The 19227-nt window shown below is 38.0% G+C and overlaps 1 protein-coding gene across 1 annotated transcript in view; it reads right to left on the bottom strand.

Moving 5' to 3' along the window:
• Window positions 1-19227, bottom strand: part of LOC104953203 (probable G-protein coupled receptor 144) — a 78482-nt gene that overhangs the window by 50979 nt on the left and 8276 nt on the right. The window contains exons 12-13 of the mRNA XM_010780118.1: window positions 18915-19048; window positions 18466-18581 (exon numbers count right to left, since the gene is read on the bottom strand). Of these exons, the coding sequence (XP_010778420.1) occupies window positions 18466-18581; window positions 18915-19048 (250 nt within the window). The remainder of the gene's footprint in view (window positions 1-18465; window positions 18582-18914; window positions 19049-19227) is intronic.

Genomic DNA, 19227 nt, shown 5'->3' with positions numbered 1-19227 from the left:
TGTTTTCAGGCAAACACAGTGTTTGTTGGCTTTAACTTTTTAAACATACAATTGTTCCCTAATTAGCTCGATGCTAATTAATTTATGCTTCCCTGTTTGATGTACAGTATGGCAATACTTTGAAAGCAATTGCATTCTTTCTTTGCATAAATTTGTAGCATTTGCTGCCGAGTTCAAAAGAAGCAGGACTGGGTTTAGAAAAGCACACATGCATTTAAATAATGTGCCCCATTTTTGTCTCTGTTTGTTTTTAGTGGGAATATGAATGAATTAACATTTTAAACAATCCATCATTATTGTTGTGCTGCCACTTATTTTTAACTCAATTATATTTTAATAGATCATTTTTCCTAATGTGCACAGTATGTTCTCCCCACTTTGTTCACTACACAACAAAAGATTAATTACAAATAAGAGGAATGATCAAAAACATGATAATCAAATTGCAACAATAAGTTGGAAATTGCAATTCTAATGCAATACAATAGGGTATGTGTTGCAAATTAACCACCCACTGTCTATTATTGTACGTGGGTGCTTGTGTGCTAAAGTGTGTGTGAGTGCGTGTTTTTGTGTGAGAAAAGTGTATTCGACAACAACAGTATGTTATGATAAACTCTATACAATATGTAGGTGTCTGAATCTGATTTTATCAATGAATATACAAGATTTTGATTGTTTTTCATAAATAAAAACAACAATAAAACTCATATTTTACCCTGCAGTGGTCAGACACCATTATTTAAACCATGTTTATTAAAACAGAAATACATTTATTTAAAGGAAATACATTCACCCTCCATTAGTAGAAATGCATTTCTACCAATGCCTTTGACCTCGTCTGTAATGCATATATTTATTTTTGCTTCATTCTCAAATGAAGTACTTTCAAATGTATTTAAAAAATAAATATAACAGTCGGTGGCCTATGACTCTCAGTGTTTCCCATACATTGATTTATTTGTGGTGGACCGCCACAATTAAATATCGTCCGCCACANCGCCACAGAAAGGCCTGTTGTATACCTAAGTATTTTTAATTAAACAGCTCTCTCCACTCACCGCATGCTTTCCCTTACCAGTTCAAAGACAAAGTAGGAGTCTTTGAACTGGTAAGGGAAAGCATGCGGTGAGTGGAGAGAGCTGTTTAATTAAAAATACTTAGGTATACAACAGGCCTTTCTGTGGCGCCCCCTTGTCAAATTGTATGTGATCCCACTGTCAATCTCCGAGGGTGTTTTCTAATTGCATAGTTTTCCACTGACAAGAGAAGAAGAAAAATGTGGAAGAGAAAAGTCCTGAGAAGCAGCAGCTGGGGACTGGGTTTGGTTCATAGGAACTGTACACATGGAGACGCACGTGCATACACACATATTGTACATAAGTTGTTCCGTTTACTGAAATTATCATGTGTTCTGTACATATACAGATGTCAGTGGAGGCAGAATAAATACACATATTTGTATAGAACAAAGTACACAATTCTGATGTATTCAAATAAATGAATCAAGAAACACTATCAATCTGAAACACACTTATACTGCACACTAAAGACTAGCAGCTTTTTGTAGCCTAGAGACGCCTTACCTAAATCACATAAGGAAAATAATCAAACCAGTCCCTTGGGTATAATGACATTATCCCTAAACTGGCAATCATACCAACTTCAACTGTTGGAAAGCATAACTTTTCACACGTTCAATTACCATTTAAAATGCTTCAGAACCTGTTTCCATAATACGCGATTGTAAATATGCAACCTAAATTCATAAGCACTGTGCACAAAAACCATAAGTTACAAGTGTTTATAAGTTTTGCACAGCAGTAAACACTGACCTTCACTGGAATCATGCACATACATTTATATAAGAATGCACAAAGGTACAGTTCAAGGAATCAAACTCAGATTTCTATCCTGGCCAGTATAGGAAATATGCCCCTGTATGCCACCAGAGCCTCAGCTTACAATCTTTCTATGCAAATGTGCCTAACCTGTGAAAACAAATAGGTGGCACAATGTGTTTTGCATAAAGAGTGTCAACTTTACTCAGGGAACAATGGGATGTTTACCCTTGGTCTATTGTTTTTGAGTCAGTGTGTCCAGTTATTCATATGCATACATTCCTAGGCATGAAAATCAAATTTAAAATCAACTGACAGATACATGTGTACACACAAACACACACCCACCTTATACACATGCACAGTAAGGTTTGTACAGGACACCTAGAATTGCACCGCTGACAAGACTGTGTTGCAGTGCCCTTGACTAACAATGACAAATGGATGCAATATGCAAAGTCTGAACAAGTTCCTTTTGGGTACAAAACAGGAAAAAAGATTGCTCCAGGTACCATTATGGGATGCGTTTGCTCTCCTGTTTCCCAGCTGAGGCGAGCCGAGCTGAGGTTAATGGCATGTGTCAAGATCAAGAAGTGTGTGTGTGTGTGTGTGTGTGTGTGTGTGTGTGTGTGTGTGTGTGTGTGTGTGTGTGTGTGTGTGTGTGTGTGTGTGTGTGTGTGTGTGTGTGTGTGTGATGAAAGAGAAGGTAGAAAAAAGACAGAGATAATATTTCAACTATTTAGTTTAGTCTTGTATTTAGTTAGGATATGGATTGTAGGAAATTATGCAATTTCAACTGAAAATACTTTTTAAATGTGAGTGATAATGATTCAGTGTGTGTGACTTTCGCAAAGTTATTTTTTTAAACCTCATTTAACAAACAGTTTTATCTATTGAGTTGTTTCTGTCTTGTTGCTTTCCAACCCTTTAACATTTTCAAAACTTCTGAATCAACTCGTAAGCAAAAGAAAAAGGTTTTTACAATCCAAGGGCATTATAATTACCGGTACCTTTCAACTTGAAAGATAAATGGTCAGTAGCTCAGAAGACAGTACTTCTGAGAAATAAAATGAGTTTAAATAAGTCAGACAACTTTTCAACTAAAAGCTAAATGGTCAAAAGACAACAGCAAACTCAAATAATTACCAACTCCAAGCGATTTTCTGAGTGTAAGATTCAGTTTGCATGTGTGGTTCTATGTCTGTGTTCAGATAAATAACTGCATGGACCCACCTCTGTGTGTCTCTGCATCTACGTTTTTGTGCATGTGTGTGTGTGCGCGTGCATGTGCGTACATTCTGCTATAGCACCGCCAAGATGGCAGGGTGTATCCATCATGATAAACCGGCAAACTCGGCGACTGTCACATGCAATCACACTTCACTACGGTTCGCAGGACTTCAAAGTGAAAATGAATGGTAGTTCATCGACATGAAGACTTCATATATCTTCGTTTTTTTCCTGCTCTTTCTCTTTTATTTTTGGGGGAGACTTGTCTCTTTACTCCCCGCCTTTTGGTGTGAGGATCACTTGTGTTTTTGTCACTGTCTGAAATGCATGGTGGGACACATGGGTTTTGAAAAAGAAATCTATTCCATCCATCATTTTCTATCAGGGAATCAGAAATGTGTTTTACTCTCGTTTACACTCAAATATGACACAAAAGGGTTTGAAGAAATTAATGCTTGCACATATATCCAAACGCAGTTCACGACATCAAGGTTAAATGTATTTATATATGTGATAAAAGATTTTAAAAAGGGAAGTTGTGGCGGGTTAAAGCTGCATTAGTCAAAGTATGACCAACAGAGGGGGCAACATGAATAAAAACACATGATCAAGTTCTTTTGACTTCTGTTTTAGCAAATATTCCTTCAAACAATTCAACAGAAAGGAGCACCCTAGGCAATGCCAGTGAGATCCCATTTAATACCACCTGTAAATGTATTTAATGTATCAATCAATTCAAAAGCATTTATTTTCACAACATTTGCAGGAACAATATCTGTCTCTTGCCAGATAGTGCTCGACTAATAACTTCTAATTCGCTTTTTTGAGCAAATGGGCTAAAAGTGGCTTCCTACGATTACAAAATATTTATATATAAAAAACTCTTCGTTAAAAACACTAAACAAAACTAATACAATTACAAAAAAAGTAGGCACCAAATCAGCAACTCTTTCACATTAAAAGAAGTGTTTGGATTATGTTGATTTTATATTTTTAAAACATAAGGCCCTATTCAATGTCAATTAGGTATAATACTGTTGACATGATCGCACCAAATAAATGCCTTGATGGTAATGGATATAATAACAGATGGAAAGTGAAGATTGAAAAGTTTCCATGGCACGATATATAATTGAACATGGCAAGTGTTAAATGTGATAATCATCACATTTGTAACCACTAGAGAGTCAAATAAGCCATAATAGTGCCAGTGCTGCAGCTCTCTCTCACCACGGCATGGTTTGCCTTTAATCTAGTAATGACTCTGAAATGACACCGTGCTTTAGAAGGCTGTGGAGATGAGGCTATGGGTCTCTCTACATCCCTCTCTCTTTCTCTCTCTCTTTGCCCTGGCCCGGGCCCCGCTCTCACTCTCCAAGCCGTTTGATTGGCACATGCTTTCACTTAATGAGGGATAATTACTAAGGAAAACAAGTGGGAGACCACATCTGCTCAGTGTAAAAAGAAGTCCAGGCCTGGTGCAATCTGTCAGACGGGACTTTCAGGTTGTGTGTCTGTGTGTGTGAATGTTTTACCCACCTTCTGCTGCCTCCCAGTCCAACACCAACCTGCCAGGACCCTCCCTCCACCCTTCCCCGACAAGAAGCAGATTAATAGGAATCAGCATGTGTCTGTAAACACTCACAGGGAAGAGTGTATATCTGTGTGTTGACGCGCATGGGAAATGACCTAGGGTATCTGTCGGGGACAAGCCAGGGGCCACAGCAGGAAGGGCAAGAGGCCAGTGGGGACGATCAACATCCCAATCAGTGTCCTGCTGCCAGAGCTGTTGTTCCCCGCTCCCATCCATACTGTTTTGTTTACTTTCACACAATGCTGTAATGGTATTTAGAATACCCAGGTAGCCGCCCTGCTCCCAATAAATCATCTCTCCAAGGGATGTACATTGTGCTAAAAGGCCTCTTAATGATCTGTGCATGTTTACGGGTGATTATAGTCTAACGCTAGTGCTGTAAATCAACATTTTAAAGGGCTGTATGTGGGTACTGTCAAGATTTTGTTTCGAGAGACTGGTAAAATTACAAGGGGCATTTTTCAATACATATTTAGAAATATGTGTGTTAAAAATCCACTCTCAACACATTATGATTGTGTTTGGCCACGATATACTGTACACACATAACTATCTGTCGATAAGGATTTAATATTGTGAGTATTCTAACGTAAGTTCAATGGCTTAATTTAAGCTATTGACAGCTGTCTCTCAACAAAGGATGATATTTCACATCTTTCCCCATTAAACCTCTCCAAGGTTTCCCCTTTTCATTGATACACGGGCATGAAAGAAGATCTAATGTTTAAAATGGAAACTGAATATCAAATTGAATCATTACAAATGTGTATAGGTACAGTTAGACTTATGTGCGGTTTTCATTTATTTAGTGAGAAATGCATAATTATTGTAGAAAGAAAACTGTTCCAACAGGCCAGCTGTCTAAACCGAAATGTATCATGAGGCGTAAATCAAGTTTAAAATTAAAGTAATAAATACTAATTTGTTGCAAGTGCATTTGTTATAAACCATCTAATATTAATTTAATCTTGGACCATTTTGGATTTTAAGTAATATGGGATTTAGCTGCTTCTATTTGTCCTTAGTTGGTCCATGGACCAGCATGTGTTTAGTTAAACTACCCGGCCTTTATCGTCTTATAAACCCGTTTGAAAGACAACCCACTTTTTATGAATCTAACTAGATAAAAGCTGCACAACACAATCACATTAACCATCTAATTAAATTATTTAGAAAGAGAAGAGAGACAGCAGCGTTTATTTGCTTTACCTTAATGCAGCTAAAGAAAATGGCTCACGTGTAAACCTGAACTGATATTTGACAGCCTTTTAACCTCCCGACACCCTCGCCCACCCTCCCCCCCCACATCCCACCCAGCCACTAGAAGAACAACAGGGTTTTGCTTTCTTGCCCTGCGCTGACCCAGTTCTCACTAATTACCCACAAAGTACACATCAAAGCCGGGCAAAGCTACAGATGTGCGGCACCGTGGCAGGGTAAGGGAAACCAGGACCATCCATAGTCACCACCAGCCATCACTGATATGTGTGAGTTTGTGTGTGGGCACATGTGAAGTGGTGTCAGCCAATACAAAAGGCAAGGCGGTGAACTTATAAATAGAACGGTCATTGTTTGGACATGGGTAATTTCGGTTGTCGAAGTTGTTCCTGTGTGGTTTGGACAAGGGGAGGAGGGGATGTGGAGAGGTGAGGTCATGAAGTTGGTAGTCAGCTGATGGGATAATGCGCATGTTGACATGCATATACGCACACACACAGACATAAAATAATATAAAACACACAGGTATTTCTAAATGCATCAAAGCAAGGATGATAGCACAAACAAAAAATTCAATAAGTAAGCAAATTAGAGTTATCTGTCTACCTCCTTCTCTGACACACACACACACACACACACACACACACACACACACACACACACACACACACACACACACACACACACACACACACACACACACACACACACACACACACACACACAGAAGTGCAGACGTATAGGTCTGGTAGGGCAGGGGCAAAGGGGATGGTTTGCTTTCTTATGACACAGGCTATTACTAAATTGAGCTGGCAGGTAATTCTAAGGCAAATAAATGCCGGCAGGTTTAACACAAGGAGAGGTCTTAGGGGTGCCGCCGTGAGCAATGACAGGAATTTTTCTCGCCTCTTTTGACAGGAAGCCTATTATTCTCACCTCTTTATTTTCCCAGGCTAGTTTTTTTAAAACTGATCTCTCCCATAGCATTTCATCTCTCCCCAAAAATCAGTCGGTCCTCATCTGAATTACAGTCGCTCCACGCTCGCTTGCTTGTCCTTCTTTCCACTCCCAGACTTAATATTTACAGTATAAGAGAATATAGGTTGATTTATTAACAGCTTCTTTCAGTGACTCATTCTCAGTTTGTTTCAAGGGTACTTAGATGGCCATTTTTAAAAAAGGCATTTCCCTACAAAAACCTTGATGATAATGTGTTGAATTAAGCGTCTTTGGTAAGAAGTCCGCTCCTCCAGCGGATGAATATACAGCATTATGAAATGTGCAACAGAGCTCTAATGTTAATGCCATTCAAACTTTTAAAAAACAGATAAAAAAACATATAAATACAGCAAAAGATGAAAAGAGAGAAAATAGAAAAAATAAGAACAAGCTAAGACAAAACACACTATAAATACTCTACTTAAAAAGCTGTGCTACATCCTCATTATAAGTGCCATCTCAGAGAAGCGTGGTGGGAGTCAGCGCTGACCTTGGTATCCCGTTTGAATATTGTTTTAATGCCGCGGCTGGTAATTGAGGATGCAACGCAAACAGTGGACTCTTTTTCAAAGGGAAAGTTATTTTTCCCAGGCAATGGGAATGCAAACAATCATGTCGTGCATTTATTTGTTTGTTTTTCAACCCCACCTCATAATTATACAAGACACTAATTAAAATATGGATTTATAAATAAATCTCCATGATTTTACCTATGACTACATTAACTTAAAAGTTTTCATCACCCTTGCATGTGTTTTTTTCTCATTTATAAGGCAAAGACTTGTTTTAAAGCATTGTTTGTTATCACTTAATCAAATTCAACATTTATAAAAACATAATGTATTTGTTTAGTGTGTAATTAAAGGCTACTCTTAGTGTGCAATAGCATGAGTATTTTAGTACTCTTTTTCAATAAAACAAAGAATACAAGTATTTGAAATGAATTATTAATGTATGTATAAATACAGTATTTTCTTCCATAAATATTATTTTGTCAGCAAATGATTACAAACTGTTACTTCTGTATGTCCTATTTTTCATTTTGTCAGAGTAGCAGTCAAGATGAAGTACGTTAAAAGAAAAAGGCAAATGTGTTTCTCTTTGCTTTTAAAAAGATATGTTTAAAAAAAGAGCATATTATCCACAGTTGCTTACTGTCCCAGTATTTCCAGTAAACTCCTCTCCATTGGGAGAGATGGCCGTTGTTCTAAATTGCGTGTTGTGTGATACAGCCCACTCTCATGAGAACGTTGAGGGAATATGGTTCCTGCTTTCTAAAACAATCCAAAATGAAAAACATTTCCCTCCTTAATTTGACCGATGAAAGGTTTGCCATGTGTGCGTGTGTATGCTCCGGCACGTGTCCCTGTATATGTGCATGTAAACATGGACAGTGCGCGAGTAGGCGGCAAGGACAGGGTTACAGCCAAAGCTTTACTGATATTACATTTGATGATATTTAAAATATATATTATTTTATCCTTCTGTGGTAGCTTCACGGACACATTAAAAATAAATCTGTGGAAAAAATCTGAGTGGATTTCACATCAAAATGACATATTGTATATTCCTAGCATTTTTGGAATATGTTAAATCCAAAATCCAACTTTCATAAAAACTAAAAAAGTCAATTTAAATTTGAGCTATCAACAAGTCATCGTTATTACCAGCTAGACTGGGATCTTTTTTTCTTTATGTGTACTTCTACCATTAAATGTTTTCATTGTATTTGCTGTCTCTCTCTTGTTGTTGTATATCTTGTACATTGACAGTAAGCATGTTCCTCCTGCCAGTATTTTGGTTGGGTTTGAGTCAGCTTTTTAGCCTTAAGAAAAAGTGGTTTACATAGGTTGTACATATATATTACCTACTTTTATACCCTGATGCAATCCTTGTCATAATATAAATGACATTAAAAGCAAAACAAATTATTTGCGAAATATCCGCAATATAATCAATCCTTAAAGGAATGTATGAGCCCTCACTTAAAACATTGTATAGCAGCAAAAAAGAGTTAGGGAGGGGAAGCAGGAAAGGAAAAATGTGGCTTTGAATGGGCCGTTGTGTGTCTCCAGATGAGAGGACTGGAGATGACTGACTGGGAAACTGGGTCCAAGTTCTGGTGTTTTTGTTTCTTCTGCCAAATGAGAAATTAAAATAACTCCAACTCTTTGGTCAGTAGGGGGGTTGTGGTGACAAGTGGTTACACACAATATTAACACACACACACATGCACACATCCTCACAGCTACAATACTTATGAGAGAATTACATGAATTCAAGCTTCGTAAGATTGGAGGTACATGGTCATACGTGGACACAGACACACTTTTGGAGTATGCTCAGTGAAAGCCGGCCAAAAAATCTTTCATTCACCGGTTTACTCTCTGTTTTTGCTCTCTGCTGTTTTTTTGTTTGTTGCGGTTTTTTCTTACTTGGTCAATTTAACAGTGAATGCTCTACAATTCTATATTGGACAGTAAGGGGTTAGGGATGAAGTCAAGATATAAATTATAATTTGTAGGGTGAATATTTTTGATGCACCAGAATTTAGGAGGCACAAACCAAACTGCTACGAGACAGCAACAACAGCAAATCACACCTGATTAATAAGCGACAGTGTTAGGCAAAGCAGAGACCCCAATATGGATCCACTTACCAGTACATGTGATTTATTTTGTTTTCTAGATCAACAACAAGGAAGGAGACGGTTTTACTCTGGCTTTTACAAGAGCCTCAAACTGCAGGTTGACTCAAGGTAATATTAAGGGCACACTTTGTCCCACTTATAATGTATAGGAAAGTTTTCACTCTAGACTGCCTCCTGTTAGGCCTAAATACCTAAATAAGAGCTCCCCGTAAAAATCATCATGCCTCAATCACACATGTTTATTTTGTACTCTGTCGCACAATTCAACAATCAGAAGACAAAACAAATATAATATATCATAAGATCACTTGCACATGTGAAAATGTTTTGGAATAAACACCTTCTAAAGTTTTAGGTACATTATTAGCAATTGTAAAGATATAATCAGCATAAATAAATACCCACACAATCCAAAGAGGACCGTTTTAAGATTTGTAAAAAGTCCTTTCACGTTTTTATAAAAACAGTTTTATCTAAAAATGCATTATTGTGTAATGTGATCTACTGAAACTATGTGTAACTGTATTTTTTGTGTGTAACTAAAAACATGACCCACTTTTATTTGACACAGGCCTGGCAAAGCCCTGATAATATAAAAGATACAATTCAATGTGCAGACCACGATTTTACCTCTGTGTGGACAAAACGATTACTTAACAATTGAGATGGCTCTGAGCGTGGTCTAATATCAAGTGCACTCGGCTGTGGTTTGCATTATACTGGAAAATATATTATTACTATTATATAGTAAATACATTTCAAACTATATTTAGACGCTAAGCAGAATTAAAATTCAATATGTGCTGGTTTCAGAAGGCTCATACTGATGTTTATGTTTTGGAGTTGATTAACTTCATCCCATAACTTGGAGCCATTTACCGTAATCAATTTTGAATATTGTAGAAACAATTCTGAGAGAAGACGGACCAACATTTCATCAAGTTAGTAAATCAGCTCTTAAAGCAGGGCGACCTAAACATCAGAAAAAAAAACTTGGAAGTAAGGCAAAAACCTCAGTGACATATTTGTTTGTGTGCTCCAAATGAATGATTTTGAGAAGAGTTAAAGCAATATCACAATATGGTTGATTGTCATAATACAAGTCTACTTTATAATATTATATGATCACCCGACCAAAATAAAAGCAAATGTAGGTGAAATACATGTAATGACATGCTAAATGTTTAAAGATCACATTTGATCTTATTTTTCTATCCATGGTCTGTGATATCAGAAGTGGTTTGCATTGTAAAATATGTACTTCATTAATCTGAGCGTTTCCCTGTCTGCCAGTGATAATGCATTCCATTTTTTTTTTTACTTAGTTAAACTGGGAATAGAACCACTTACGCCAGTAGTACAGATACAATTTGTAGTAACTGAGCCAAAGGCCAAACAAAAAAGAAATAATCCCCCCCTCTCAAACAGTCACTTCTGATGCTGTAAAAGCGTTGCTTACTCACACAACAAATCTCCCATGAGGCAAAAATCAATAAGCAGAGCAACACTGTATTGACCATAGCTATATCTTGGATACACTCTCATGTCATGCTCCACTAGCCAAGTGTGTGAGTGTATGTTATTGAAGCAGGGGGTTCTGTATTTGTTTCAATAGAAAACAAATATTCATAATGAAGCAATAATTTGCATTAAGACTATGCCTCAGGTAAAAAAGCTGCTTTCCCACTCGGTGTCTAATATGGCTTAAAATGGTCTGATGTGAATGTGTCCATCATTTAAATCCCCATCGTCTACTTGTGGTTACAGAAACACCCGTGTAAAATGAAAATAATGCAAAAAGATAATGTAAAAACAAAGCAGTTTGTGATCTTTAAAAATCGGGACTTTTCGATGATGAGTAAAACAATTACACTGAATGATCAAATGTACTACTTTTTTTTCTTTTTTTTTTAAAAGGTCCCTAATAAACCTTAAAGCGAGCTGCTCTTTCATGCTTATTTAAATAGTGTTACCACTTCCAGCCGGTGATATTAGCAAGTGAGGAAGGGTCAACACCGTGTGCAACATTTCTTCTGAAATTCAGAATTTCCAATAAAGCATTACACAGTTAGTGCATAGACATATTCAGCTTCTTTTGGTTACAGAGTTAACTTACATTTAACCCTGAGTAAAATGATAAATCTAAATTCTAAAGCTTTACTGATTGACTCTGAAATCTCATTACCGCTCGCCAGTCTGTTCATTTCATAAGAAATAGGAAAACAATGTTGTCATCAGTTGCTGGCAAATAAAATCCCTTAATGTGATGTGAATGAAACGGCTGGGATAAATTCTCTTATTGATTTCTCCATATTTCCACACTGTGATGACAAGGCACAGGGTTGCCCTCCTCAGGCGGCAAACTGACATAACAGAAACAGAAAAGGACACATTCTTGACAAATAACTTGCCTGCAAAGTTATGAAACAAACTGCACTCTTAACAACTTGCGGACAATGATAGTTACCCTAACGCGTTCTCTACGACTCCCGAACTTCCCTCACCTCTCTACTTTGTTTTCTCCCTCTCCTCATGTCTCTCCCCCCCACCTCCTCCCTCTGCAGCTCAAAGTTATTGATAGTTTAAAGTTATGGCCTAATAATAAGATGGACACTGCATGGCCAGGAGCCTATTATACCCAGGTAATGGATAGTGCGGGGTTTGAATGACATTGCCCAGAGATTGGATGACAAAGGGTGGAGCGATTTATGGGCTACCAAAAGAGACCCCCGTCCCTCCGCACACACGCACGCACGCACGCACGCACGCACGCACGCACACACACACACACACACACAGCAGCAGCACGCCATGCTATTTATCTCTAGCTTGATAGGGAAGCAGATGAGGCATGCCTGTATTTATGGTCAAGATGTTCATAAAAAACTACTAGCTCAGGAAGTTAGAATCTACTGAGAGGAACAGCATATCAACTTAAAACTCTTTATCCCCCCACAAATGCTGTCAAACTTAAATACATTATTACAGTTGTGTGTTTTTGATGATCTAAGTTTAATTTAAAGTGGACCTATCATGCTATACTTGAATAATATATTGTAGAGCAATACCTATATAAAACTTGTCTGTGAAGTTTTTTTTTCAAAATACCAAACAGATCATGCATTTTAGCCATGCCTCATTTCGCTCTATTTGCTGTATTCCAGCCCTGTCTTCACAAGGGCTGATTCTGTGGCAAATGAGCTGCAGCGTGCGGCGTGGTCAGCGAGGCACGAGCGTCATGTTACCATGCTGTTACCATTCCACGGCAACCTCTCATTCCCCTGATAGGTGGAGAGTTGCCCATATAGGCGGAGCTCCCCGTTTCTGACGTCAGAACAATTTCAAATCTGGATCAGTCTGTATCAGATCCGTTGCAGGCCCGTTTTTAGAGATGTGGGTATGGAGGAAAAGAGAGAGGGTTGTGTTTTCTGACACTTGGTGAGTTCCCTGACACACCGGGGACACATATTCATGTATAAAAGACGTAAAAAAGTGCATTTTGCATGATAGGTCCCCTTTAAGTTAGACATTAAAAATGTTCCTAACATAGATCATTTGAAACCCGCTCATTTCAAAGATGCGTGATATAATAACTACAAAAACAAATAAAATGCTTCACAATAACCGTCAGAGTAGTTAGGGAAGAATAAAACATCAAGTGTGCGATTTCAGGTTTTGTCAATGTCACAAATCCACATAAACAACTTCTGTGCATGAGTGATGAAGTGCTGATACAGTGTTTTAGATACATGTATGTGGAGGATGCTACCTCACTCAAACTGAGCATAATTGGCGCCAGTTAATGAATCAAAAGCCTTGGGTGCTGAGAAGAGTACAGAAGACATGCAGGGGTGTTAGGTCCGCAGTATATTTGCTCCAAAGGCCTGGTCTCTATTGAGAAAAATAACGCCAACAGCAAAAGCACTTCAGACAGTGTTGTCAGGATAAAGGGGAAAGAGTAGGGAGGGCTTTAGGGAGTGCAATGAAAAAGGCTTGTCAACATTATCTGTTTTATTGATTTAACAGTAAAGGCTTGCCGCTTAAGCTTTATGTTGCTTTGCCTGCCACCATTGAAAATACAACAGCTGCAAATAAAAAACGATTTCCTAAAAAAACGTGAGCATTTTTTATTTTTGTATTTTATTTGTATCTCCTGCCTTCCAATTCAGGTTTAGCATGTATTGTTGTTAAGGCTGTTACACATTTCATCATCTTTATGAGTAGGCATTATGGAACCACCATGTTTAACTGTGTTCTCCCTCCCAAAGGGATCAGTGGCATTGCACACCGTCTTCTGTCGTAATGTAAGTTATAATTAATGTACTGGATCTTTAACAACACTTGCTTTTATGATTCAAATTATAATGTTAGTATATAAATATATTAGAGCATCAATATTTTTACAACTAATTTCTGTGGACCATGAATGTGTTTATTTAATTTCACTGCAATCCATCCAGACATTTCAATAATGTCAGCCTCACTGTAACAATGGGTACAAAGTCAGGGGTTTCACCAAGTTTAGTATCAAGGATATGCAGGATTCCTAAGAGAGGCCATAGGTCTCTGTATAGAAAAATCACAGCAATATATCCCAGTAGTTCAGACATTTCACTGTGGATTTAGAGGTATTATACTGAATAAAATAGTTTGACCTTCATGAATTCCTGTGCAATCCAAACAAGATATTTCACTCTAAATCACAAGTTTCATCCAGATACAATATTAAATGTATTGATTGGAAAAATCAGTTTCATTAATCAACAAATCAAAAGTTGAAATCAAAAGCCATCAAATCCAAGGAGAATGGTACAAATAAGTCCACAATATTTCAATTAGTGAACAGAAACAGCCACAGCACCACAGTAAGTACTCCAGTTCAAGATGGATGGATACATTTAGAGCTGCAGAGGATTTTGAGGATTGCCCTTACAAGTGTCCCAACACCCCATGCAGAGCAGAGAGCAGTGGGGTCAACAGAGTGTGTCGCTGGAACAGCTTGGTGCCCGGTAGGGTGTCTGTTGTGTCCTGACCTGTTGCGGATTATCAAAGAAGCTTTGTGACATGGTTGTGTCAGACGAGCCGGGTATAACCAGAGGCCTCCTGCAGCTACCCAGAAACCCAGTCAACACACACAAAAGCCAAATGATATCGGTTATTTTATGTTTTTGAGAATGAATGGTCATGTTATCGCCCTGACCATATGAAAAGAAGTTCATAAATGCAACAACATTCAAAGGAGGTCGCACTGAGCACTGTTGGTATTCTCTTAGGATCGGTTTGTTAATGTTGTGCTGCAAAAGAGATATTTGAGGACTTAAAACGAGGCCAAAGTTGCAAGCACCATCACCGTCTTACTTACTTTGTAAAAGTATAAATAGCATAATTTAATTTGAAATATATACGAATTATGACACGTGTTGTGAGTAACAGAATGCATAGTGAGAAAAGATAATGATAAACGAACATGGCTTTTTTTCACTGTTACAATTAAAATACCAAAGTCAAAAAGATAGACATGGAATGACCAAGAGAGGAAGGCGTGTAGACAAACAGAATAAATGCTGACTGACGGGTGGAAGGCTGAATGAACACAAGCTTGTGCAGGAAACACAATCACATAATTTGTGTTAACATGTGAAGCATTGAAGTCATATAATAAAAGCTGAGAAAACCCTTCAGTATTAATTACTGTCGACATGGAAAAAAATAATTAGACATGAGAAGGAAACAGAAACTATTTATGGCAACCGAGGGGCCTTAATGATCAGACTGCAGCTAAAACCTCTATTGATTTTCTAGTTAAATATACAGCTCAATTAAAGATACAGCTGATTAAAAAACAACTACAAATTGCAGCGGGGGATCTGAACATGCTGGGGAAGCTGGGTAATGTGGGGCTCCATGCCCCAGTCAGAGAATTATGTTTATCCTCTACTTCTCCTCCATCACTGCAGTGCAGTGGGAATATAGGCAACAAAGGTGGGTTTCCATGTGAAAACCGATATTTCTCGTTGGGGCCATTTTTGAATGGAGATGTGATGCTCACAGGTGTACTACACATGGAAACATTTTGATTTGTATATTTATGCAGGGCTTAAAGAAAGTATTCCTTTCTCAAAATGTGTGACAGAACGACCCACAATATTAAAGCACTAAAAGCAGAAAATCAATGCCGATACGCAATAAATAACAACAAATATGCTGACCTCTGAATATATAAAAGGAGAAATAATCAAACAAGCAATACAAATCAACTTTCCTTGTTAAAATAAAACACCTGCTTAACACAAGCCAGACCAAGGCTCCCTTTTCTCCTTTCTGCCTCAACCTTGTCACTGACAAATAAAAACCTTGACAGTCTGTGTAGCCTCACCACGAGAAAGGAAGGAATTACAATATATAATGGAAAACCTTTCTGTTTCTCATTGAAGAAAAATAAAACATTTTAATGTCTATAAACTGATCAAGTTTATTTGAAGTTGCTCATGAGTTTTAGTTGCTGCATTATTTAGTCTTACATTTTTCTATTATTAAAAAAGACGTATGGCTGTTTCCAATCATATTTAGATGGCAACAAACTCAATTGTATTTATTCTGCCATCAGTTCTACATCTGAGAGAGACAGATGGATTGGTCTTAATTTACTGTTAAATAGCGATCAGAATTCTATTGACATTTGTAAACAAAATGTGTCTCTTTGCTCCTCATTTTCTTGTTTGATTTACAGTCAGTCCTTGCATTGAAATAAATCAACCAAAATGATTCAATCCTACGAGTGTGGAGGCAACCCAACACAACAGATGATATGCCTAATTATTTTGTAACAACATGTATACTGGTGCATGCATTTCTTTGTAGTCACCTTTTCTGCCTTAATTTGGTATGTGTGTGTGTGTGTGTGTGTGTGTGTGTGTGTGTGTGTGTGTGTGTGTGTGTGTGTGTGTGTGTGTGTGACATGGCGGGCGGCAAGTCCTAGTTTATTCCAACTTATTTGATCTGAACGGGCGTTGGCGCGGTACAGTGTGTTGTGTGTGTGTGTGTGGTGGTGCGTGCGTGTGTGTGTGTGTGCGTGCGTGTGTGTGTGTGTGTGTGGTGTGGTGGTGTGTGTGTTTGGTGGTGTAGTGGTGGTGTGTGTGTGTGGTGTGTGTGCTGTGTGTTGTGTGTTGTGTGTGCGACCACGCAAAACCGTACGTGGAACTCGCCGCTTCTATTAAGGGAGATTTGTCTTAATTTCGCCTAACATTCCACCCTTCAACAGTGAGGGTACTCGGAAGGTCTGGCGAGTCCGCAACATAATACCTTGTTCCGTCGGACGTTCGACGGTAAAAACGTGTTCTTGGGTGTTTACAACGACCTGTTGGTCCTCCTTCATGGTAAAATACTTTATTGAGCCTTAAGATACTTTTACATAACAAAGACATCACAATACAATTAGACGTAGTCCCGACTAGTTTTGTCAATCTCAACTTTTAACACACACGAACTAATTATTAATATACGGACTTACACACACACACACACAACACACACACACACACACACACACCACCACACACACACACACAACCACACCACACACACACACACCACAACACACACAACACACACACACCACACACACACACAAACACACACACACACAACACACACCCAAACTTGTGTCCCGACGTCACTTTCGGTATAACCAACACGACGGATAGGAGCCTAACTGTACCGAAACACCACAGGAAACACGGAAAGGAGGTAACGTACCGGATTGTAGAAGTAAGAGAAGATTTGAGGGACGTCCATGTGTGTGTGGTGATGGTGTGTGTGTGTGTGTGTGTGTGTGACATGGCGGGCGGCAAGTCCTAGTTTATTCAACGGAGGAATGTGTTTGAGTTTCCAAAACGGCTGCCACCCAGGGGTGCCAAATGGTTCAAGGCCTGCTTTGAGAACTTTCATAAAGCACCTTCTGTGAGTGAGTGTGCTGAGGTAGTGAAAAAACACAAACACTTTAACATGATTTTCACTGATAGGATCATATGTAAGCCTGCTGGGGAACATCTACTGGATCACCCGCAGAGTTTTACATGAATGTGTCCTTTTAAAAAAAAAATATGGCTTTTTATAAAATATTGCAAACACACAACCATCATTTTATTTACTTTCATTATTATTCAAACTTTGCAGCTACAAGTAGTACATGATTAAAAAATAAAGTAATATAAAGATGTATATATTGCATCCCACCTTGTTAGTATAACAAAATATCCTTTACGATTTTATAAAAATATAGGTACATTTAATTTTAATCAGTATGTTTTTCTTGCCGGACAGTTAAAACGCTGCTATTGTCTGCTGCTGAGAAATCACATTTTATTTGTTGTATGCATTTTAACTCAGAGGATCCCCCTAAAATCCATCTTCATAGTAATTTGATTCAAATAACGACCATGCCTACTGCTCTTATCCTTACAAATAATTCTGTATAATAATAAGAATCTCCAATTAATCAAATGTTTTCATGTGTGGTTTCAGAAATGTGGCAACAAAATTGCCCCAATACAATTATAAGTCAAAATATTCTGCTAATAAAAAATAAAAAGCACAAAAGTATGAGAAACTAATATTGGAATATTTGTGTATCCTGTCACCACTGAAAGATACCAGAACACAAAGACTGGATATATTCAAAACATTTAAAGTGGTCGAAGATTGAAGCCTTTTTACATGAACAGTAATGCAATTCATTCAAAATGTATTCCCTATATAGTTTGACAAATGAGACACCCTTTTTTAAAATGACAAATCCAATATAAAATCTTCCGGCTGCTTTTTATTTGACGCCCATTGCATAAAGCTTGTCTGCTCCAAGGCCTGTGGTTGGGTGAATAATCTTTAAAAAAAGTAAAAAAAGAGGATAAATTGCGCCTCCTTGTGGTTTATACCTGATTTGCTCATAGGCTTGTTCCACAGGACTGGTGCCCATGGCCAACATGATGGACCTTCTCTTGGCTGTGGAGATGGTGATGACCACCACCCGGGTCAGCACCAAGATATTCACCTGAGAAAAGGATTTAGAAATAAGAGATGGCAGCGTTACAAAGAAATTAGTAGAAACAAGTAAATAAATATGGAAGTGAGAAATGCATATTGACATCCTCAGGGGTTTGAGATTGTTGGAGAGGAAACAAAAAGAGAAGCATGTACGAAAAAGACTGCGGTTTCTAAAAATCAAAACATTGTGTCGTAGTTTATTGGTACATCAGCTTACATTGTCAAACCTAATGTAGAGCACTACAGGAAAGAATTACAAGTACACAATGGCCGTATGTGCCTTGTATTTTTTACTATTTTAGCAAGATACTAAATGTTGTGATTAGGATTGAACTCTGACCATGATGATGAAGATGACAGGTCCAGCAAAGCCCCATATAACGCCATTCTGGACACTGAGCCAACAGTAGCCGTCGGCTGAGTATTTGCCTGAGGCTGATGCAAGCGTGATGGTGACTATCAGCACAGGCAGACCTGAAAGGAGGGAGGGGAATACAAGGGAAATTACCATTGTGATGCAATTAGTCCCAAACGTGAGGCAAACACATATTATGGTTTTAGAAAAGTGCTATATTATATTTCCTACACATATGGTATACGATATGTAATCAATGTTTATCATCAGTTTCATGTCAATCAGAAAAAAATGTTGA

This window comes from Notothenia coriiceps, unplaced genomic scaffold (assembly GCF_000735185.1).
Source record: "Notothenia coriiceps isolate Sejong01 unplaced genomic scaffold, NC01 NC01_scaffold00021299, whole genome shotgun sequence".
In the NCBI taxonomy this organism is placed as follows: domain Eukaryota; kingdom Metazoa; phylum Chordata; class Actinopteri; order Perciformes; family Nototheniidae; genus Notothenia; species Notothenia coriiceps.
The sequence above is the reverse complement of the archived record's forward strand: the minus strand, read 5'-3'. Positions and strand labels throughout refer to the sequence as shown.